The 25,557-nt window shown below is 41.2% G+C and overlaps 1 protein-coding gene across 2 annotated transcripts in view; it reads right to left on the bottom strand.

The window, feature by feature from the left end:
• Positions 1-25,557, bottom strand: part of FAT3 (FAT atypical cadherin 3) — a 519,284-nt gene that overhangs the window by 316,554 nt on the left and 177,173 nt on the right. For both annotated transcript variants that reach the window (XM_045892830.1, XM_045892831.1), the window contains exon 2: positions 25,046-25,360. In XM_045892830.1, coding sequence (XP_045748786.1) covers positions 25,046-25,360 — 315 coding nt within the window. The remainder of the gene's footprint in view (positions 1-25,045; positions 25,361-25,557) is intronic.

Raw genomic sequence — 25,557 nt, 5'->3', positions numbered from 1 at the left:
ATCTAAATTATAGCAGAGAGGTTGAGGAGAAGTTTGTTGCTAAAAACACACACACACACACACACACACAGGGAAGAACAAAGATCACCTTGACAAGTTGCAGTAATCAAACAGGTCAGGTGGGAGGAAACCCAAGGAATAGGTTTCCTTGTTTTAAATATGGATGGCAAGGGAGTATTAGATCCCATGTTTTAAAGGGTTGGTATTGACAGAACAGCTTTCCTACAGTAGAGTGATTTGGAAAGTCTCCATGAACACAAATTTGAACCTTGTATTTCGACTACAGGTCCTTTCAGAGGGTGACCCCCCGCCCCGGACGGAACTCAGACATTTCCTGAAGCTGGCCTCCATTTGGTCTGTAGAAACCACTGGGGCCTGGCCCTGCCCCCGACGAATCAGGTTGGAGGCACAGATAGAGGATAATGAGTGGACAGGAAAACGTCTGAGGTTCAGCCCTATATCTGGGCCACGGAATTTAAGAATCTGGAGGGCAGGCCATGTTCAAATACCAAGGCTGGTGCACTTCCCAGAACGGGAAGGGGCAGAGGTCAGGTCAAAATGGCAGCTCAGTGAGGGGGAAAGAGCAGGAAAGAAGCACTGGTTCATGGAGCAGGTGACACGCCATCCAGGATGGGGAAGGACCTCAGCACTGCAGAAGCAGTTTAGCTGGAACGCGAGCGAGGGAGGCCCGGGGGGCAAGCAGATGCTACCAGCACTCAAGGGCACTCTACAGTTGGGGCCAAAACGACTGTCTCCTGGATCATCTAGGGTCCTGGATACCCCAGTGGGCCACTATCTTAGACACATCATCATACCAAGCCGTGTTTAAAACCTCATTTCAAATGTTCACTCAAATCCTTTTCCATAGGTGTTTCTTAAGCATACAACTCTACATCATACAGACCTAAGACAAAATCTTGCTCCTCCATCTGCTGGCCATGTAACCTTGGGCAAGTCAGTTGACTTTAGCTGACAATACACATACCACTTAACATTGTTGTGAGAATTAAAACAGATACTGTATGGAAAGGGTTTAGCACAGTGCCCAACACATGGCTCTTCCCTAGACATTTCATGTTCTCTTCCTCTTTCTGCTAGCTCCCTCCCAGAACACCTTCCATCACACCTCCATTTGTTTATACACAACTCATCCCCAGCCCCCTGGAATTTGGGTTCACTGCTCCCCAACCCTGCAGTTCCACAGACCCTATCTTGTCAGAGTACTCATCATACTGTGCTGTTTCTTCCCATCTAGCTGTGTGCCCCTCTGGACCTCGATCTCCATAATGGCAGCAACCACATGTACCTTTTGGCTGGGTTAACCCCAAAATCTGGGAAGTGCCTGGCCCATGGTATGCATCCAGTACATCTTTGCTGAGTTAATAAATGATTGAATGAGTTCACGTTCTAGATCTTCCGTGATCTCTCAGACCACGAGCTCTCCTTTTCTCAATTAACTATTATCCATCATAATATTTTATTTCTTAATTACACCCAGATTTATGCTATTATTTATGTCCTGAATGCATACAGGTATACCATGTACAAAATATTTTTATTTTATTGCCTCAATGCTACCCTCTTCCACACATAGTGGCGGTGGGGGGTGGTCAATGAACACCCAATAAATTAAATTAGGTTCATGACTTTTGGTGGATCAATTAAACTTTGTGTTTCTCAGTTCCCTTCTCTGTAACATGGGGAGGCTATGTTACATAAGCTCTGAATACCTTTGATTCTGTGCTTGCACTACAAGGGAAAATCAAGTATGACTTACCACTTGATATGTTAATATATAACACGGACCCACATAATCTATCTTATCATTTTCAGTTAAGGCACTGATAAAATATCAAAAAGCAAGGACTCCCAAATCAAGTCCCATACCCAAGGAAAGAACTGCATTTCAATATGGAAAGACACTCATTTTCTAAGCATCTGCAAAGACCCAAATCTGCCTGTGCCAAGGACAGTTTCAACATGAAAGATACAAAGTAACATACTTACTTAAAAGAGAGAAATGTGGCAACCAGGTGAAAGGAACAAGGTAATTTCAAAAGTCCTAGCTTTCTCTTGGCAGGGGATTTGGGTAATCGCTTGCCAATTGCTGGTTACTACTGCCAAGGACCAGGACTGCTGTGTTCAAAATTGCTGGCAATGGCCACCTATTGTTTGTGAATTTCTGTCTTAGCAGGGACTCTGCAGAGAGGCTACTCAGGTCAGCAGGGAAGCAGATTTGGCCAATACTCCCAGTGGTCACCACTGCTTAATGCAGAGAAATCACAAGAGAGCAACAGTGAGAAAGAGGACACCCATGAAAATTTCCCTGAAAAACTTCCTGAATCCTTAGCCAGTATGTGTGTATGTAGATAGATGCAGAGATCCTCTGAAAAATAAATCATAAAATAATATTAATACCTATCCACTCTCATCACTGAACATTTACAAAACCACAGCTTGTAGTCTACTGGCTCTTCTTGCTAAGCGGGCAGTCTATTCATTTAAGCTGGGTGATCATGCACTGCACAACAGCTCACACAACTAGATAAAAGGACCCATTGGGAAATTTTGGTTTGGTGAGCTCAAATACAAACACTTTGGCATCTCTTTTATGGCTTAATTCCCTAGTGTTATCCGCTAAAATACCATAGAAAGTGATTTAAAACAAAAATTGGCTTTTAATTCTTGAAGCTTTTTCCACTTTCTGGTCAAAAGGCAAAGCAATCTAGAGGCTCTGGAGTATATCGCAACCCTTGAATTTACAAGCTGTATGATTTGGGCACGTTTGTAAAACTCTCTGAGCTTCAGTGTCCTCATCTATAAAAAGCAGCTAATCATAATACCCTTCTCTGGCTTGTTGGAATTAAATGAAATGAGAGCATATGTGTAAAGCCGTTCCTATTACTAAAAAATGTTGGCTGTCATTTATCTCTCTGTCCATGGTGTATTGGACAAAAAAACAGAGGTTCTGGAGGCAGTGAATCTGACCTTGAGTCCTGATCCTACCGTTTACTAACTCAGTGACTCTGGCAAGGTAGATGCCTGAACATCATTTTCTTCAGTGATAAATTGAGAACGATAATACTAATATCACAAACTTGAGTGTGCTATTGTGAGTCTAAAATAATTGCTGGTAAGTATGCTTGGCAAAGATATGCCAGAATATAAATTGCCATACCATCATCATCATGATCATCAACCTATACTTTCATTAAATCCCCAAATCGTAACATTCTCATATATCTTCTTCTCCCATTATCTGAGATCCACAACATAATCCATCTTCCAACCCACTGGAGCCATAATCCATCTTCCAACTGATGAAGAGAGAAAGATACTTCAATGATAGGCTGACAGTGAGTGAAAATAAAATCTTAATCTCTAATATAATAAAACTAAATGGTTTCTCTACAATTAAAGCAGCAAAAAACATTGTGAATGTGTCTCTTGGTTTGAAATAGTCTTCTATACAACTAGATCTCCTGCTTGTACCAGAATATGGTGTACTGCATGTCCTAAATCAAAATGTCCTGATAGGGGAACAATGCTTAAGGATAAGAAAATGTGAATGAGTCTATGAGGAAGTGGGCATCCAATAATATCTATTACTTTTCTGAGATGAAAAGGCAATGATGACATTTTTAGGCATTTACGACTGTTCTGCACATAAAAGAAGTATTCTCTAATGGGGTTTTCAGGAGTATACAGCCTTAGAACCAGACAGTTAGCATTATGATCTTGGCAGGCTAATTAGCCAGACTTTCCTTTTTAAGCAATTGACTTAATATACTACATAAAAGAGAATATAAGCTTCATGCCAACACTCACTGGCCATTGCTGTTGGCCAATGGAAGCTGCCAAAGGCAACTTCTCTCACTTCAGTAATAAGTCCTAAGTTCCACACACATAAAAAGCCTGTCTTATACTTTAAGAAAAGCTTTGGTTTAAATTGTGCTTAAAATATTTTCCTTTCAGTAAAGAAAGCTGTTCTCCTTCTCTTCTCTCCTTCCTTCCTAAACCAAAACCAAAAATGCTGTCTTTGAAAAAATCTCTTACTGAAGTGATTCCAAAAAGTTACCTGAGTATAAGTTTCCAGGGAAATTTAGGCAAGAACCTACATGCCATGTCTTGTGAACAAATTAATTTTAGAAATTACACATAGCTTTGAAAATAAAGACTCTAAAAACTGAAGTTATCACCATCAGATTCAGGGAGAAGATGTGAACTTTTTCAAGTTTAAACAACGTTGTCTTGGTAATTTCCTTTCTCTGTTGTTCTTTTTCTGATGGGAAAGCGAAAGATAATTCAAGAACTAGAAAGGCAGACTAAGATCGTCCTTGTATTTAACAAAAAGAGCATAAGCAAACAACTGTAACTGAGAGGCAGTTCCACAAAATCTGTATTCCCCAGGGTGGAGTTCTGTTACGATGAACCCATACCCAGAGGTCATAACCACCATCAATCAGAAAAGCCCTTGATATGCCAGAATAAAATGTATTTCATCTCCATTTTCCTGAGGAGCAAACCAGGGCTAAGTTACATGTCACGGATCCACAAGTGTTTGGACATGGGATTCGATTCAGATATATCCAATATGTCCAACTAAAAAGCCTGTGATTCGAGAAGAATATACACTGCCTCTCAAAGCACGGGACTACTAAGGTGATCTCTAAGATCTCATCAGGAGCAAATATTCTATAAACCAAGGGCCCAAATACTGCCCTTAGAGCCCAGCCACCAAGGCCTCTGCACCACAATGCAGAAGACACCCCTGGTCCTTCTTTTGCTATCCCTCTCCCCACAAGACTGGGAGACTGAGGAGCCAAGGAGACTGCCCACTTGGTATCTGCTCACGGTCATCCACACACATCCTAGAGTCGAGATTCTAGACCAAGCACTAGCTCCAGAATTGTCTTCCTAGATGGCCACTTGGCCTGTTTCTAGGGCCTGAGTGTCTTTGCTGGATCTACTCTCTCTAGGACAGGCTATGGCTGCCCAGAGCTCAAGACTGAGGACTGGTTAAGGGGAAACTGTTGACAGAGGGGTGGAGAGTGGGGGAGCAGGAGACCAGAGCTTGGACATGCAGCCTAGGGTGTCCACACACATGCACATGGGAGAGAGCCGGGGGTGAGAAGAGAAGCTGGGCAGGAGTAGGCAGGTAGGCAGGGTCTGCCCTCCCCACTCTGCCTCATCTGGTACTAACAGGACTTAGAGAACTCTAGTTTCAAATCTGGCATTTCAGATTTGAGTATCTATCAGAGTGGAGGATGGAACACATTAACAGTTTTGTTAACTTATTACTTTTCAGTATTTATACTTGTACGTGGCTTCTATTTGCTCTTGATTGCAGACCTTCTGATGTTAATGCCTTTGGCGTTTCATTGGCTAGTGCGAAGGACTGCTGCCTTTGGTTTGAACTAATACTCTGGAGCAATCAGGGGACTTCGCAGGAAAACAGTAATTTGCCAGTCTGATTGAAGGAAGAGATCTGGCCATCCCAGGGCAACATGCTGGACTCAGTCATCCTTTGGGATTGGGAGGGAATGCCCACTTGGCGACCTTCAGTGGTTGAAAGGAAAACTTCGCTGGACCTGCATGGCCAATGTCCTGTTTTGCACACAGCCCTTTGACTAGGGCCCATTTCACTCCCTTATATTAGCTATCTGCCCGTGTAGACTTTGGAGCACCGGACCCTTGATCTGAGGAAACATTCAGGTATTAGCTGAATCACCTCATCTACCAGGGTCATCCAGGGAAATTAATCTAACTGAGCTGGTTTTGTGAACAAGTCAGTGTCATTTGGCATGACTGAGGATCTAACCCAAGTCCTCACTACTCCCTCACTTAAGACAAGAACATGCAGTAATCACTTGAAGTGGGAGAGAAGTCTCTTTAACCGTCTGTCTTTCTTCCATTCAGGGCATTTCAGACAAGCAGTTAGTGAAGGGAGTCCTTTCTGATGGTGCTCACAGGAAGAAAATGACCCCCTTAAAAATCCTTGTGGAAAAATAATGAATCCAAACAATGAGAATATCATTTGTACATTCATGTCAAAAGGTTAATCTTTAAAAGAAGGGCAATGCTATTCGTGCCTCACTGTGTACAATCATTATTTTTCCTTAATATTGAAAACTCGACGGTGACTCTAATTTCAGTTAAGATCAGAAAGCACGAGCATATGGTGTCTGAAAGCAAAATTAATTATGGCCTCAACATCTCTTCTGAGTTCCTTCTCTTCAACATGTATTAATCTTCTGGGTACTGTTCTACATGTTAAAATACAGAGAATGAATTGCTGTTAATATGCTGTTGCCAGGTTAAAGTACTAGAGAATGTGAAGATGTCAGAAAACAAATCCCAGAGAGGAATGAAACACTGTTTTCTTTAGCTTATGATTACCATACAAATAGACTCCTTCTGAATTTAAATTAAAATGACAAAAAAAAAGAAAACCCTTTACATTCACTTATACAGACTGACAAGGATGGAAGGGGCGATGTTCTGCACACCACAGCTCTGGGGGTACTTACAACCATGGCTAGGGTTTCCCATGCAAAAACACAATCCAACAACACACTCTTCGCTTTGAAACTTGGAAAGTGCCTTGTTGCACAACATTACAGCAGATGACATTTCTTGAATTAAAAGCAAAAATCTGTTATCTTCAACCACAGGGAAAAGTTATTATAAACAACGTATGGAAAACTCTAACAGGCACGTGGAAAGAGAAGCGGGGGAAAAAAAAAAAACCAATTTCTCTAAGTAGAGCTGTGAATGTTCCCAGGATGGAAAGCTTAATTTGGGAAATGCCTGGTCACATTCAACTATCAGTTCTTATCTCAAGATGGAAAGGTTATTTTCTAAGCCACAACACGTCCAAGAGCAGGCTCTGTAATGACTTTGCTCTATGGTGATGGAACACCCATGACTGAGCGGGGAATGGGGTATCTTTCTAGGGAGGCTTGGCAAGGCGAATTCCCAAAGCATGTGCATTTGGGTATGTGTCCAGCCGTCTCTGCTCCCAGGCCTTTGTGTGCACCTTGCATTTTCTGTCCCTGACCAACTTGCCAACATCTACAAAACGTTCAAGATTGAGTTCCAGCTCACAATCTTACCTACGCCTTGGCCTCTTGGTTTGGAAGGTTAATATACAGCTTCTAGACAGAGTGAGTCAAATTTGGATGCCATTGCTTGTCATCTCTGAGTGAGAATTCGGGCAGATTGACTCTTTCACTAGTTCATCCATCCATTCATGTATTCATTCAACAAATACTGGCTAAATTCCTACTACTTGCCAATCCCTGTTCAAAGCAGAATATACAACGGTCAACAAAAGACAAAAACCCTGTCTTCATGGAGATTCCATTCTAGCGGGGGAAATAAAGAGCCAGGAAAATAAACAGATCACAGATATACTTTGTTAGCTAGCAATCAGCACTAAAGAGAGCGCTAAAGCGAGGGAGGGGCACTGAAGAACTGTGAGTTAGAATACGGGGTGACCAGGAAAGGCTGTGTTGGAGGATGACACACGAGGAAGACCCTGAAGGGAGCTAACGATCCAGTCACGTGGAGATGGAGGGGAAGAGCGTTCCTGGCAGCAGAGCCAGCAGAAGCCATGGCCCAGAATGTGGCCCAGTGCTCAGTGGACATAAGGAGGGTGGTGAAGAGGGAGATGTGAAGGGGGCAAAGAGGGAGCAGATGGGACCTGTCCTTGGCAGTTGAGGAAGAGCTTGGGCATTGCCAGAGTGATACCCAACTGCTTTGAATATCTGTAGAACTCTAAACATTAATTATAGTGCATGCCTCTGACAGTTGTGAAGATTGGTTATGACCTTGGCAGAGAGTGTGGCACATAACAGCCTCAAAACCAGTCAGGAGAGCCTAACCACATGAATGGCCATCTACTCTTGACCAGGAGCTCCCTGAGGGCTGACACAGCTGTTTAGTCCCTCCTGCACTTAGAGGAGAGCTCTGTGCCCTGGAAGCACCCAGGGTCTTTGCCAGTCCTAAGAGATTTCCTAGATGGGGACAGGCCTCCAAGCACCTCTACTAAGGGCGAGCCTCTTAAAAGACTAGCTCTCACAATACAATTTACTTCCTAAGTTGGGGGAAGCAGGTCAGTGATGACAGGCACCGTCTGTCCTTGTCATGTTTGATTGACACTTATAACAGACTGATGGCTCTACATTTATCTTTGAAAAGAAACCCAGTGTCTCCCCACCAGCATCCTTGGAGAAATGCGTACATTTTAATGTTTAACTGGGCACTGTGTACCCTAAAACAGAACCATCTGAGATTCTTCTCTTCACAAAAGGGCTAACAATGGGATTCACACACAGAGGAGGCTCCCTGAGTACATCACAGTGTTGGCTTACCATCGTTCCTGTCTTGACAGAACCTAGGGTGCAGGGGAAATTAAAGTCATAAAGGGTAAGGAGCCATTTGCTCAGTATGAATCAAAAAAAAAAAAATGAGATGAAGTACCTCAAAACCTGTACCAAAAGTCCACAGGAAGTGAGTTGTGATGGACAGACCCTGCCTACCTTGAGCTATGACGTGTCCCTCCTCTGGTACTCCCAGCACCTAGCCCAGGACTTGATGTAGAGTTTTTCATACATGTTTGTTGAATCAATTAGTTTGTAATTAATACATAAGATGAGTCACAATATCATCAACTCATTAAAGGCTAGAGAATGTTGAATTTATTTATTTATATTTTATTTTATTTTTTTTTTAAGATTTATTTATTTATTTGACAGAGAGAGACACAGTGAGAGAGGGAACACAAGCAGGGGGAGTAGGAGAGGGAGAAGCAGGCTTCCCGCTGAGCAGGGAGCCCGATGTGGGGCTCGATCCCAGGACCTTGGGATCATGACCTGAGCCAAAGCAGACGCTTAACAACTGAGCCACCCAGGCGCCCCAAGAATGTTGAATTTATCGATGATGAGTTCATAATACAGACTGAATTCATAAGCACACAACTCACTACTTTGAAAATTTTGTTCTTAATAAGGTTTATAGACATCTGGCCCTCCTTTTACCCCTTCCTTTATTTTAACTATCAATACATGGTTGACCTTTCTTAAAAATAAAGGATCTAAAGAGGGTAATTTCATAACCTTGATTTGTCTGTTGCTTTTCATTCCGAGGTATAAAATTCTAATTCTAGAGAACTTTTCTACAGGTTCCCTAGGTAAACTTTCGTTTTGTAAAAGATGTTATTCTAGAGCTATCACAGATAAAGTATGTGAGAGCTTTAATATTGTGAAGTATCACATAAATTATAATTATGGTTGCAATTGGTATTCTGATATCTATTAGCAAAGACCAACTCCCATATTTTTCCTATTTATGAAAGTAGAAGGTGTTTCCCCAATAATTGCCTGCTTTCTCCCCCACATATCAAATCACATTAATATCAAACATCATAGAAGGACAGTGGCAAGGCAGTAGAACGTCACCATGACATTGTTTTAACCATGTCCACACCTTTAACCATTTCAGTTAACGTTAAGTAAGACTTGGCCCAGACCTGATGCTGTCATATCCAAAGTGCTTTCATAACCTAGGATAAACTGATTAAAAAGCGACTAATGACCCCTTCATTTTCCTCTATGAACACTTCAGGAAATTTCCAGTACTGTGTACATTCTGACAACTTGCAGACTCTGTCAATATAAAATCTGTTTTAATTCCTCAGAGGCAAATAAATCCAGAGATGACATTTTGGAAAATAGTTCAAATGTCAAATGGGAGTTTAAACAAAAGCGACTAGTCGAGAAATTTCAGGCATGTTTGGATTTCAGAAAGCTGTAAGCGCTTTTTTGTTACAAAAAGAATTCAGAAATCCCAGTGCAGTATCAGTAAGTGACACATATTATCCAAAGCACATATTCTTTCTTTCTTCCTTCCTTCCTTCCTTCGAGCATTCCTGTGGGGAAGGCATTGTTCTTGGAATGAATAACAATTGTCTTATTCCCCACTGTATCCAAATGCCTATCTTAGTGCCTGGCACACAGTAAGTGCTCAATAAACAATGATGAATGTTGAATATGTAAATGAGTAAATAGATGATGAGTTAGTAGCAACCTTTTCCCCACTCCGAAGATTCTTATTTTCTTTGAATACAAATGCCAGCACATTTCCTATACTATGAATGGCCTAAAAATTAACAAAACATTTATTTGGTTTTGCTTCCTTTTGCTGCAGGTAGCCTGGATGCTGGAAGGCAGAAAAGTATACCAGAAAAATAAATAAATGAATAAAAGTCACTGCAGAGCAAATGTCCACTTTACTTAGCTGATAGGAGTCTAAGCAGACAGTGGAAAATGAAGTTGTGCAATTGTAGAGAAAACCTAGCCGCTGTGATCTGTGTCAGGAAGGCACGCCACGGTTTCTTTCAGAACAAGGGGATGCCCAGTGCGAACACTACCTTGAAAGATACATGAACAATTTGAAGGGACACAAATTACTGGAATCCAAAAGGCTCTCTAAATGGTCAACGAAAAAACCTTCACAGCTTATACAAATTATGTCAACAGGTATCTTACTGAAAGAAATTTCACTTACGTTCTTACCGTCTAATAATTAATTTTAAAAAAAAAGTGGGCTTTTTAAATAGTTTATTTACAGCAATGTTCCTTATGGGAAATGGCTCAGAACTGTATGCCCTCCCCGCCCGGGGTATTTATACAAAGACAGCCTCTTCACCAACGTAGTCAGGGCAGGAGAAGAGAAAAACGAGCATATGACCCCAGAAAGAAATGCCACAAAGCCTGGCGACGGACGCTGTGGCACTTTCCCTCTGTGGGAGGAGACTTCAAGGTCACCCTTCAGAGCCTACTTGTTCTCAACCTACTTACTACTCTAATACCTTATTTATAGGATGTCTCAGCAGATGAGAAGCAGAAAATTAGAAGGCAGAGCCCTGGAAGAGAGAGGCGTACCGATAACAGAAGTGAGAGCCGGCAAGCTGAGCGCAAGTAAGGAGACCCAAACAGGGCTGCATTTGATGGCCCCAGACAGTAGTTAACAGTCCAAATGGAAACCCTGTGTCCATGACAGGTGACATAATTTGCAGAGCCCAGTGCAAAATGAAAATGCCAAGCCCCTCGTTCAAAAAATTATTACGAATTTCCAGACAATGACAGCAGAGCATTAAACCAAGCAGGTGGCCCTTCTGAGGACGGGCCCTATATGACTGCAGAGGTAGCCAGCCTAGGAAGCCAGACCCTCTTGTATCATCGTGTTCAGCATGCTAGGCTGGAACAGTGAAAGACACACATAATCCAATATGGAAAGTGGCACAGAAATATAGTTGCTTTTTTAAATTGTTGTTTGGCACTTAAAATGTTGAATTTCAGTTATCTGGGAAAACCACTTGTATATAATTACTCCATCTCAGGAGGTACTGGATATCATTACAATTCATTACAATTCGAACGTGCACCCTCAGTGACAAGCTCAGGATTCACCCTTGACCCAGGTTTTTGCTTTGTTGAAGTGTTTTTGTCTTGTAAATAGTCTGTTCTTTTAGGTCTGAGAAGTTTCCTATTTCCTTATGCTCCTCCCATTCCGATGCGCAGACTCCAAAATCCATAAAGGCTTATTAAATCAGAGAGAGATGAGAGCACAAGATAATTTAAATCATTCACTAGTCATTATAACCCAGGAATGCATTAATGGAGATCCACTGAAAACATCTCCAGTATTTCTAAACATATGCATGTAAATATAAATCCACCAACTCTATTTGATTAAAGTCTAAGACTGAGACTTTGGAGACTCTGATTATCAAAGCCCACGTTACACTGAAAGTCATTTCATTGGGCACTAAAACTACTTAAGTACAAAAATTATAGAAATATGTCTAAATCTAGTTTTGTAATAAACCATTTTAATAAATATCCCTATTTCCCGTGCATGAACATCATTTCTTCAAGAGGAAAGCATTTCTCACTATGACAGAAAACAATTTAACTAAGTAAAAAATGAACAATTTAGTATGTACATAGCCAAGATGAAGTATGTCTTTATAAAATGGGAAATTTTACAGAGAAGAGAAATTAACTTAAGTGGTAGGAGGTAAAATTGGATTTGCCTTGCTTAACTGCAATGGCACCATATTTAAAAATGGTGCACTGGCAAAGTTGGCCTGTAATACTCTGTTTCTAATGTGATGGATTTATTTTACATCTCCTCGCTCATGTTCTCAGATGTTTTCCTTCCTAAAACAACCAATAAATATTATAACCATTTATTATTGCCAGAAAAAAGTCCCATAAAGAACCTTAATATTATTTACTTAATCTCTTCATTTTAAAGCTGTGTGACAATAGCAATAAATAACAGTTGATGGTGACATGATTCTGGACTATGAGATCTTAAAGGGTAGGGTCCTTGTGTTATCAGCCCTGGACGTTCTCTGCTTAGCCCGGTACCTGGTATGCAGTAGGCACTCATGAAACATAAACATGTAATATATACCTGAGACTTTCAACACATTTAATCTTCATCAATTTTCAAGAAAGCAAATTCCGTTGAAAGGCAAGAATGTTGAATGCATTTACTATTAACTCTAATAGTTAATATTAATAACTATAGTAGTTAATATGTGTTGAACACTTCATATGGACAAGGCTAAGCTAAATGCTTTATAAAACAGTTAGTATCCCCATTTTACTGACGGGGAACCCCGAGACATAAGAAATTAAAAACCTGTCCACTGCCATACGGTTGGTATGTGAATGAGATGGGGCTCCAACCCAGAAGTAATCCATGCTTCTGATGGGTGTGCTGAGTGAATTTCACAGAGTGAATTCCTAGAGGACAGGTGGTTATCATGCACAACTTGTTCAATAGGTTAAGGATAAGCAGAGTTGTCAAAAATAGTATAATTCACTTTTAACAGAATTGTTGGCCAATTTTCCTATGGAATCCTGTAGATAAAATTTAAAACATATCTATCTAAGAACTATTCATAAAGAGAGACAGGGCTTAATCCCAGCACGTGCTGGAGACCACAAATATTTTAGGTTATGACCCACAGAATTTCATAAATGAAAGAGAAAAAGTGATGATCAACGTTCAAGTTAATGTAGATGAAAACTCCCAGCAATAATGTGACTTACAAAGACAAATACCGTTCACTGATCTCCCCTCCAATGACCTAATCTACAGGCCTCTTGTAGTTTTCAACCTTTCTGCAGCAACCATGATCAGAGAACATTTCTTCCTTCCAAGCCTCTCTCCTGACTGGCTTTTTACAGCAACAGCCTCTTACTGGCCCTTTCTTTGCATAAAGAGAAGCCCATTTCAAGCTTTGATAACAAAGTTATGTGTTATTACTACAAGGTATGTTAGAGCACCTTGTCGTGCAAAGAGCAAAGAGCACAGCTGGGTTTCACTAATGCCAGAACCAGCCATTGGAAAGTCTTCAGGATCAAGCCCATCAGAGCCGGTCTGTCTGTCTGTGTCTCAGCTATTTCATCCACACAGCCACTGTCTTAGTCCATTCAGGCTGTTATAACAAAATACCATAGACTGGGTGGCTCATAAGCAACAGGCATTTATTTCTCCTAGCTCTGGAGTCTGGAAGCCCAAGGTCAAGATGCCAGCAGATTCCGTGTCTAGTGAAGGCCCACTTCCTTGGTTGAAGACTGCATCTTCCAGCGGTGTCCTTCCGTGACAGAAAGGGAAAGGAATTTCTCTGCAGTCTCTTTTACATTGACCTATTATGGGAATAGGTCAAGCCTATCCTGAGGGCAGGGCTCCACCCTCATGACTTAATGATTTCCTAAAGGCCCCACATTCAAATACCATCACGCTGGGGATTTGGTTTCAACATGAATTTTGGAGGGACACAAACATTCACCTACAGTTCTCAAGTCCACCATAGCCAGAGATTATCTCTGAATCCCGACAACAAATTCTTGGAAGAGAGAATCTTGATCCTGGTATCAAGGAAGGACGGATTGAGGGTTTCATTTTTTTTTTTAAAGATTTATTTATTTATTTATTTGAGAGAGAGAGAATGAGAGAGAGCACATGAGAGGGGGGAGGGTCAGAGGGAGAAGCAGACTCCCTGCTGAGCAGGGAGCCCGATGCGGGACTCAATCCAGGGACTCCAGGATCATGACCTGAGCCGAAGGCAGTCGCTTAACCAACTGAGCCACCCAGGCGCCCGGATTGAGGGTTTTAATGCTCAGAGAAAAGTGATGATGTTGTAGGGTGGTGAGATACCTTCAAAGTTATTTACAACAAAGTATCTTCTCTGTGAAGACTGTCTTCACCTCTCAAGTTCTCAGGGTCACCAAGTCCTGGGTAATTATTTCTACACAGTCTCTCCCATTAGCACCCCCTTTCCTTCTCTACAGTGCCAGGGTCCTTGATAGACTCCAGGACTTAGTCAGAGGTAGAGACAGTTTCAGGACCCTCAACAGCAAATAAATATCCTTTCTCATACTAGCTCCCCATCGATGTTAGGTTGAAATGGATGCTAAGTGTGGGCATAATACAAAAGACTGTTATCATCGATTAATGATGTCTCTGTGATGGGAAAAAACTGTATCAGCACGTGAGTCAGGTGTTGATGCTTTTGACTCTTGTTCCAACTCTCTGATTTACAGGTGAGGATTCCGAAGCCTCTAGAAAGGAGGTAAACTTGTTGTAAGAGGAGTTAGTGGCAGGAGCTGGGCAAAAATCTGGATAACCCAACTACTGCTACTAGTGCTCTTTCCAAGGCATCTTGCTATTTTATTCTTGGAAAGTAGACATATCTAAAATAGGGAGAGAGGCTTCTAGGAGCCTAAGAGAAGCCCCCCCATCGCAGTCCACTTTTCAGCCACAACTTAGATAGTCATATACAGGGAAGTCAACAGGGCAGAGAGACACAGTCTCACAAGACGACAACTTTATGAATCTATAGGTAAAGTGTTATACTTATTTGTACTTTGAAAACACCAACTGTCTCAGGCCTTAATCATACAATGTGGATGCCACTTAATTAAAAAACTCTATGTGTGAAAACATCATTTAACATTTATTGAGAGCTTACTACATGCTGAGTACTTTTTATACTTCTTTACATATATTAACTCATTTAATCTTGGTGGCAAGCCAATTCATTACTTACTATAATTACTCCCATTTTCACAGAGCAGGAAACTGAAGCTCCAAGAGGCTATATATATATAATGCACCCAATATCACATTGCTAAGAAGTGGTCAAGCTGGGATTCAGATGCAAAGACATCTGATTCTAGCATCCAGGCTCTTGAGCACCACTCCACTTGGCTTCTCTCCTCCCCAGCATTATTGTAAAGCCTAACTATGACTATGCATGGCAAAGTGCTCAACAAACATCTGTCAGTTTGCTCCAACATAATAAGACTGCTATCAATAACTTACTAAATGTTGGTTTTGGAATTTTGTTAGAGTTCCATGTGCTTTCCTAGAATAACCTACCTCTAGGTGAATAAAATTTATAGATTTCTGGAACACATATATCTTTTTGTAAGAATGTCAAGAATCTAGGAATGAAGTCTTACAAAGATGACAGAAAATGACAAGACCAGAATATAAAGTAGTAACAGTACTAAAACTGGACTTTAGGCTCTCAAGGTTAATGGTGAGACTATATTTCATCTAGTAGTAAATTTGCATGTAGAAATTTTCAGTACTTTGAAAGAACCATGCTTCCAGAGAATCAGCTTTAAAAGACTGAGAAGTGACAAAATGAATAAGACTGATGAGATCCAATTTGTGAGGGACACTAAATGCCAGTCAACAGCAACTTCCAGGTGGTCCCACGGGGCTTGAGGAGCAAGAGAGCACCATCAGAGAATGATCTTCTGGAAGTCCTGAAATGCTTAGAGTGACGTAATGTCACAACAGTCTCTCATCAAAACCCCTATCCCTTTCCGAACTACCCAAATAAATAAACTGAACGAGATCACAAGTACTGCAAAATAAATGAAAAACAAACTATCTAACTAAAGCCAGGCTTGATTAGCGTAAAAATTGCTAGAAGTCTTAATACTTGGTCTAGTAAGGAGAGCACTTCACTAGGAATCTGTGACCTCTGGCTCTGCACACTACCTAGGAGAGCTCAATCTTCCTATCTGTACCCCAAGACAGCATCTTATAGTAGATTCCTAGGGCTGCTGTAACAAAGTACCACAAACTGGATGGCTTTAAACAGTAGAAATTTATTCACCTATAGCTCTGGAAGCTAGAAGTCCAAAATTAGGGCGTAGTCAGGGTCATGCTCCCTCTGAAGGCTCTAGGCCTTGTCTTTCCCTAGTTCCCAGTGGTTGCTGGCAGCCTTGGCATCACTTGGTTTGTGGTATTACTCCTATGTCTCCATCTTCACATGGCTGCCTTCTGTATTAGTGTCTCTGTGTCCAGATTTTCCTCTCCTAATAAGGACACTAGGTACAGAATTAGGATCCACCCTAATCCAGTATGACCGAATTTTAACTTGATTATATCTGCAAAGACCTTGTTTCTAAATAAGATCCCATTCATGAACACAGGGGAAATAGGACTTCAACATCTTCTGGGGGGTGAGGGGGTGGGCACAATTCAACCCGTAATATACCTGTTTTGACAATGTGCACACAATCATCTGAAAAATTTCCCAGATCCAAAGTTCCAGGCTCATTAAAGTTGTTTATTGAATTTGCTCCCATTTTTTCAAATTAGATAGCCTTTGTCTTTAGCATTAGGGATCATTAATCAGACAAACCCTAGCTCTACGCCGACCAGCTGGGTGACCCTGGCAAATTGCCTAGGAGCCCAGAGCCCCAGTTTCTTTCCCGGATTGCAGTGCAAGCTACAGGAGAAAACACCAGCATGGCTGGGGCACAGAGCAGCCCCATGCTCTGGCGGAAGTTTCCTCGTCCCACCTTCCTGTCTTACGTGGGAGAGAAAGGCACAGACCCAGGCAGTATCCAGGAATCTCCCTAACAATGGTGGGGAAGAACATAGAGAAGCAAGCGTGGTTTCAATTAAAATTCACTGTTTCTCTCAGAATAGAAGAAAGTAATAAACCAATGCAGTAAATTAGTGCTGTGGGATAAACGCCCAGATAGAAGAAATAAAAGAGAAATTTATGACCTTAATCAATATCTTTTTTAATATATATATGTATTTTATATATTATATATATACACACACACACACACACACACAAACACACAGCTCCATCATCTGCTTTATTTACACCCTCCCAAATAATTTGCAGTGATTTTCAGCAGCAGCTACACCAGCAGCTGAGCCCCAGGGGCAGGCTAGATACCTAGGAGCACTACCTCTCCTCCCCACCCCTCCTCGGGGGGTTAGCAGGAAGGGGGAGCAGCACGGAAGGCTGAGCACCAGCCACACTGAACGACCAGCACCCCGCCCCTTGGGAGACATCTCTGAGCCACCAACACAGCTGGTGTCGGCATCATCCTCTTCCCTCCAGGGGTGCCCACCCAGTCCTCTCTCTCTTTTGCCAAAGTTCCCCATTCCTGACTGTCATTTGGTTTTATAAAATCCTTTTTCCAAGTAACAGTTGTATTGATGCAAAGATCTGAATCTCATAAATGGGTAGAAACACATACTGTTGCCCAACTAGCAATCCTGTCCATTGTAACTTGACTTAATTTGGGGGGGGGGTTCAAAGATTTCCTTCCTATCACTGATGGAGGCACCAGTTCCCACTGAGCTAAGTCTTTCCAGTCCTATGTTTTATCTAAAAATGGTGAGCTGGGCCACCGGTCTAAGTCCCCATAAACCTGCCAGGCAGCTGGGGCTTGTGAATGAACACTGCATCTTATTAGGGATGCCAAAGACCTCAGAGAGCCTTCATCTAAGTACATGACTACAGAATCTTCAGTGGAGGTCAAAAGGATTTTTTTTTTTCTTTTTCATCCACCTTTATCCCAGGAAAGGAACAATCCCCATATTTATCCATCAGAAGGCTGACATTAAGCAGAAACACGATTTGGAGCTGTGTAAGCATTTCAAGGGAATAAACCCAGGAAGCCTCAAAATAATCTCTCCATGCTGTCTTCTGAAGAATGCTGTTCAAAACTGACTCTGATGACAATTTGTTACAGCCAAATCCTCTCCAAATACTGAAAGTAGAGAAAAGGATAACTTTATCCACACTCATTCTGTTTGAAGTTTTGTTATTATTTTGTTCTTCTTTTCCTAATGGATTTGATTTCAAGTATTCGCAGAGCCTTTAAAATACAAAGAACCTGGAGTCTGAGGGAAGTGAGAGGCAGCTCTAGGTTTCTTCCCATTTTAATTTTATTTCATTTTATTATTGATGATCCATATGTATGCATATATATCTATATGTAGATATAGGTATAGATGCACACACTTTTTGGGGGGGGTTAACTATACCACCACACCTTCATAATCAATCATTCACTTTGTACAGGATGCTTTGGTAAGGGCCATATGGAAAAGAGTCCTACAAAATGTTCCATATTCATTCATTGGTTCTCAACAGGGGTGATTTTACCCCCAGGAGGCATTCAACAATGCCAGGAGGTATTTTGACTGTCATAACTCTTGTCCTACTCAGTTAATGCATAGGGCAGCCCCCACATGAGACTTGTCCAGTTCAAAATGTTGATAGTACCGAAGTTGAGAAACTCTGAAATCAGCACTTATGATCATAACCAGCATGCAGACAAAATCGAGCCACAGGAAGGAGAGGCACAGTCCACAACAGGAAAGAGCATATTCTTCTCCCTTGCGATGGCCAGCCCTGATCAAGCCTTCTGCCCCCTCAGGACCCCACCCCCATCCCTCCAGCCCATAGTGGTGAGCTGATCAAATGGGGAAACCCACAGCCTCCCAGGGAACATAATGACAGTGCAGAAAAGTTCCCTTTGTCCTTGTTCACTTGGAGCACATTCACGGGGATGCAAAGGTCACTGCTGAATTTAAATAACCCCCCTGTGATAAATCTGCATGAGCCCGATTTGTTCTACTGGACTTGTTGGATTAAATGAACACAATTTAATGTTCTATAGGACAAGGCCTCCTTTCATGGCTGAAGGAAGGAGTGAGGGTGATTTACAGTTTCATACATACTCATTCGCTACATTATCTGCTTTGTGCCTGTACTTATGAATATCAACTCATCATCTAGCGGCCATTTCTACCCATTCAGGAGAATTTAGCTTTCCATTAGGAAGGAATAAGGAATAAGAGATGGTAACAAAAGATTTCCACAGTGTGCACGCTGAAGAAAAAGCACCAATATTTGTACCCTTGTCTCTCACCTTGTGTGTTTTTTTCTTTTTAATCTCTGGTTTTATACATAAAACAAGATTTCCTTCTGGTTTCCAGGAAAAGGTAGTTTCCTAAGCAGATTACCACCAAACAGGGCTGTGCATCAACATAAGGATTAGGTTACTGAAGATACTAAATTATTTTTGAGTATCACTATCTTACAAACCAATCCTTTTTATAATGACATACTAATATCAAATGTTTGTTTATTCATTAAAGTAGGTCTGACCTCCACTTAGTAACAACTTCTGATTCATTCTATATATTTGGAAATAATACAAGTGCATCCAAACATTATATAAACCAGATTTTTATTAACCACAAGTCTTAGGAATCAGTGATGTTTTCCTCATGGATGATTAAAGAGACTGGATTTTCATTTGTCTCCACTTCATAAAACCCAAAGTATAAGCAAGGTTATGAGAACTGATTTTGGGGGTGGGTAAAAGAGAGCACTTTGAATTCATAGTCACACCTCAAAACTCCTGCATTGTGAGGCAAGAGTGTATGGATAAATTGTAAGGTGGGCTACCTTGTCCTCAGGTGTGTGTCTCAGCACCATGTTATCTCCCTCTTCTGTTTCTTGTGGGTACTAAAGTCTAGAGTCTTGCTAATGAGGCTCTCTAGGGAAGCAACATCAGACCCCCCGGGAACTTGCTGGAAATGCAAGTTATCAGGCTGCCCCTCAGTGATCTGCAGCCTAATAGATCACCAGGTGATCATGCCAAAGTGTTGTCTTGACTTTTCCCTCTGTTACCCTTCCTGCTGACTTACCCACCGTATGTGTATGTGTATTTGGTGTATGTCTTATACATACACCAAAAAGCACGCTAGTAGTATCTGGAGTTGATTTAAAAATAGAGGACACCCAGTGTCTAATAAGCTATCCCTCCCATTTTAATAGGGAAAAAATGTCTAAATCCAAAGATACCAATGGATGAGGGTAGAATTTGAGGTGTCCCTGCAGCAGACACACATTTGAAGAGTATCTCTGCCTCTCTACCCACCTGGTGGACAGGGCAGCTGGTCTACCCACACATAAAGCATCTTTTGGTCAGGTTTATCTGAAGATGTTCATAGAAAGTAAAAGAAAGTTGGGCTTCATCACCACTCAAACACAGGTGGAGATGACAGTGACCAAAGCATGGGTCAAAAGGAGACGTCACAATCGCAGGAAGGAAATCAGAAAGCCTACGCCATAGATAATCGACCAGCAGAAGATCTGGAAGAAGCAAGGATTACTTTCACAGACACAGGCTCTCAAGGCAGCATATGCCAATCTTGGTTGTATATTTAACAGAAGCAAAGGAAAACATAGAGGGGTCTTTCTTATGTATGTTTTTTCCCTCTGAAAGTATTATTTTAAGTTGGCCTCTCAAAAGGAAGAGATACAACCCAAGGCTTTTAAAAATCCAAATAACACCAAACCAAAAAAAAAAAAAAAGAGAGAGCGAGCGGAGATACATATATTTGTTACTTCTAATATATTACAACACTCCAGACATTTATGAGTCTTTTAAAAATTCCTTTTCTAATGGTATAATGCCTCTCAAACTAGCTTAAGTAGCAGCAGATGGGCTTTCAAGGTCAGCTTAACTTGTTTATATTCCCTGGGTAGTTTTCTGGCTCGCTCTCTCTGCATATGGACCCATTCTTCAGGGCCCACTTCAGATCTGGGGAGTCCTTGCCCCAGCTCCCCTCTGACATGTTACCCTGTTCACAAACTCCACAGAGTTTGACCATTTATTTCTTATAAGCTGCCTTACATTGTATGTGTGACAGTGCTATTTTTCCCAGGAGAATAAATTCCCTGAATGCAGAAACGATCTCATGCCTCTGTTACATCTGCCATCCCGCAACACCTGGGATCTAAAACAGCAGCGGGAGACAACAGTGCATAATACACTTTATAAACCTGAATGGAAGGTTCCAGTGCTATACACCATGTGCTGAGGAAAAACATCGCTGCCTTTCAAGTACACCTTCCTCAAAGACAGTGCTGTGAAGACTATGTGTGTAACTTACATAAACTTTATTCTAGGGGGGAATACAGGATGATTAATAATAGTAACAACAACAGCTAACATCTACTGAGTGCTCTACTAAATGCTGGTGCGCTTGCACTCTGCTAAGTGGTTTCCATACTATAGATACAACTAAAATAAACATTCTAAAATCCCAGAGGAACTTCTCACACCTGTTCCCCAGTTGAGCCTGGATGACTAGTCCATGGGCAGTCCATTTTGTGACAAGGTCTGGAAGCAAGCATTTGAGTGCCTGGTCACCCAAAGAGGGCAGCCAGTTGGATGACTCTGGCTCAGAACACGTTGCTAGGGCTCCTGTTACTCACGAGTTGAGGCAGACATACACAAATATGCTGCACTGGGTTGAATTTAACTGCTCAGCCTGGAGTTAATCAAGGGTTCTCTGCACAGCTCAGAAAGGACCTCAGAGGTACAGTTTATGTTTTTACTCTTAAGCCACAGAAATTACTGAAGGTACCCAGACTATTGATTTTATGTGGTTTTAGGTCTGGTACAAAAAAAAAAAATGGCATTTTGGGTAGGGAACACTGTTCAACAGAGAAATTTCTCTCCCTTCTTGTGTCTGGGACATCTGTTATCTGCTGCAAGCTGTGGACCATAAGCATTGACATTATTTGAGCATGCATTAATCATTTAAATCTTATTTATGATGGAGCACATTGCCAAAACAAGGCAAAACTCTTTAAATTTCAACTCTACCACAAAGGAAGGAATGAAAGGTCAATTTACTAGAGTCTACCTCCGGTTGAAAAAAATCTAAAGCAAAGATCTTTAATAAATATACTGGTTGGGTGCATCTCCCACTTCATTACTAAAAAATGTTACAGTAACATAACTATTTCAGGCAAATGGCTTTAGAAATACAGGAAGAAATGCTAAAGCGTAAAGTGTCGCTGTAGAGAGTTTGTAGAGCTAAAGATTATTCCATAGGCAGCATTCTATTAGAGCAACAAGCTTCACAGGAATTACCCCAGGCTTGTGGTTCTGTGAATCTCCACAGAAAGAAGGAGAGTGATAACATGATTCTTACAGAGCTTTGTAGTTTACCAACAACTTTCAAACACATCATGACTTTCAGTCTTCATGAGTAACCCCCCTATGAAGTAAGCAACGTCATTTTCATTCTACAGATAAGAACCTGAGGTCCAAGCAGAGTGAATGATGTGTCTATAATCAGAGGTAAGACAGTCAGGATGGGGTATCGCCTTTTGTTGTGCTTTCAGTGTCCCAGGCACTGTGCTAAGCATCTCACAGAGGACTCCTATATTCCTTGCAAAGGTCCTTGGCTCGGTAAAAACTAAAATTTCAGAGAGGTTCCCATAATTTTCCCAAGTTTGCAAAAGCTGGTGAGATCAGGAGTGTCTGATTTGGTTTATGTCTCCCCCTGGTATGGTCAGTGATGTTTCCCAGCAAGGAAGTGCATGCAGCACAGGGACTTAAAAACCAGGACTTCTAACCCCAAATGTTACCTCTTCCATGAAGCACTCCCTGACCATCACTCTCACGAAGGCCATGTTGAGTGAAATTCCCCCACCCTAATCAATTATTCTACTCTTTCACTGTGTAATAAACATGAGTTATTTTGCTAATTTCATGTACCTTTGGGTCCCAGGAAAGTTTGGACCATATCTTAAGTTTATAACTGTTACTAGATTTTGTTTGGAAACGAGTAGGCACAATAATAAATGTTTGGTGAGTGAATAAGTGAATCAGTAAAATCCAGTGTTTTCTTACCATGTACTTGAGAATTACAAAGTAAGGCTCTATATTTCTTTTAGATAGTTAGAAAAGTGAGTCTAAAATGCCATTCCTGACACAAATGGTTTTTTAAAATCTATGGCAAGGACAGAGAAATTATAAATATAATTAAGGCTCGTCTTATGTATTATAGGCTAAGTTGTGACAATATAAGAGTTTTAGAAAATTCACGCAAACTTCTAAAATCTGCATAAAAGACAGCTTTAGTTACATGTTCTTCTCTGCACATAATGTACAGCCAACATTCTTCACATCCAACCCAAATCCTTCCCTGTGACTTCATTCTAAAATATTTTCAGTCATCAGAGGAGAAAGAGAAGAGTTGAAACTGCCCTTCTGCAGTGTCTTTTAACTTCTCAAAAAGAGGGTGGTGGGCTCACTCTGAATGACTCAAGTGGCAATGGAATTAGAAGGAAGGCTGAAGGTGACTGGGGGTGTTTCATATTCCACAGGGGCTGTGAAATGTGAAGACATTTGTGCCCTCAACCTCTTTACTGTGACATTTTTTTGGTCTTCGTCCTCTCTCTCTCTCTCCTTTCTAAAGTATCTGAATTCATTTCTCTGTCACCATATTCCACAGAGCCCTCAGGTCCAGTGAGAAAGTGTATCAGGAGGAACTTTCTAGCACAGCTGAGGGGTCCCTCAGGTCCTCGAGCAGTTTCCCCTACTTAACACGGCTCTGAAAGGTTGAGCTAGCCTCCAAATCTCTGAGTCTTCTCGTTCAAATTCCAGCAGGCTTCAGTCAGACAGTGATAGAAGATGACCACTCTTTGTCTAATAATGAAATGCAAGTGAAATCCTGATTCAACACTGTTAGCATGTGACACTCTGCCTAACAAGATGACTGACCCACTTATAATTAGAGAAAATCAATTATTTCCAAAAAATATGGCATTCTCTCTAAAGTATGCTCATGGGAATCGGACATTTATAAAAATCCATGGGGTCGGCTGTATGTTTCCTCTTTAACAAACACAGGCAGGAGAAATAACTATCAACTCCATCACATGTTTTGTTAGGAAAACTGAATATGTCCACACCAGCAAATACCAACTAGCGTAACTTTTGACCACTGTCAACTCACTTGCCTGGGGTGAAACAGCAATAGCATCTTCTTTGCATTCTTCTAACTTTCAATTAGTTCAAACTCTATCCACCACCACTCTCACTGAGGGTTTGACTCTCTTGTTTAGATCTAAGCAAGGCAAATCACAAGAAAGCAAGGAACCTCTGAGACCTTCCCAGTGTATGTACTTCTCTCAGAATATATCCCACCAAACTTCACACCTGCCCCTCCTGAGCCTTAGCCAACAAATTGTCAGTACAGTCTCTAGAAAATTTTTTTTTTAAGCAAAAGACCTGAAAATTTAAAGGTGGTACATTTTATGTAAAAATCGAGACACTGGAAGTTCTAAACATTGACACTACACTCAAGGGTACGACAGGAATCACAAAAAATCCGGGTCTTAAATTTAAGGCTTAAAGGAGATCATTTACAACAAGCTAGATGAAGGTCAAGCAAAGGAGAAGCTCCTGGAAGTACAGGTGTCACAAAGCTATCTTACCCACAGAATCTAGCATCGGAAGGTTACTCCCTCCCAAGAAGGACAAAGGGGGCACGTGGCCTTCTGAGTGGCCTGGGAACCACTTTTTATTATTACGAGGAAAGCAAATCTAAAGCTTTCTGTGAAAGCCTCTAATTTCTATTAGATCACTCCACCTTGGTTCAGCTAAAGTTAAAACGTACCAACTAGAACACACCACGTAGAATGCTCACCTTTTCAGAAACTACCCCCAGAAAAAAAAGAAAAAAGAATGTTGTCCTTCACACATTAACTAAGTCAGGGGGAAAATAAAATGATATAAATAAGCAAGAGACAGGCTGATGGATTTAAAAGCTGGACAAACAATGGGGAAAAAAAGTCTTATGAGCATTCCCTTACCTGTTTTGGTATTGATGGCAAAAAAATTCTGGGGATTACCACTTGTAATCCTGTATGTCAATTTCTCACTGGAAATGGAGTCGGGATCCTCAGCCTGGATCTGAATGACAGATACATCCTTTGGAGAGTTTTCCATGACAACAGGATAATAAATAGGTTCCGAGGTCAGGGGGGCATTGTCATTCACATCTTCAATTTCAATGTAGACCTCAATAGTGGAATAAAGTGGAACGACGCCCCGGTCTGTGGCGTACACAGTCAGCCAATAGGACCCTGTGGTCTCTCGATCAAGAATGTCTGCAGTAGAGATGACTCCTAAAAGAAAAGAAGAGAGAACATGACTGCTACAGCAAAACTGGAAGACATTAAGTAAATTGTCCACAATTCAGGGGGGCTGCACTAAGTAATCTCAGCATATAAAAAAAAATCCTTAATACAAATGCAATTAAGATGTTTCTCTTTACATAAGAAAATTATTTTCGGCAAAACCATATTAAATAGCTCTCCCACCA

This window comes from Mirounga angustirostris, unplaced genomic scaffold, assembly GCF_029215605.1.
Source record: "Mirounga angustirostris isolate CCGP_5_RB_7025 unplaced genomic scaffold, mMirAng1.0.hap1 SCAF_13, whole genome shotgun sequence".
Taxonomy (NCBI): domain Eukaryota; kingdom Metazoa; phylum Chordata; class Mammalia; order Carnivora; family Phocidae; genus Mirounga; species Mirounga angustirostris.
The sequence above is the reverse complement of the archived record's forward strand: the minus strand, read 5'-3'. Positions and strand labels throughout refer to the sequence as shown.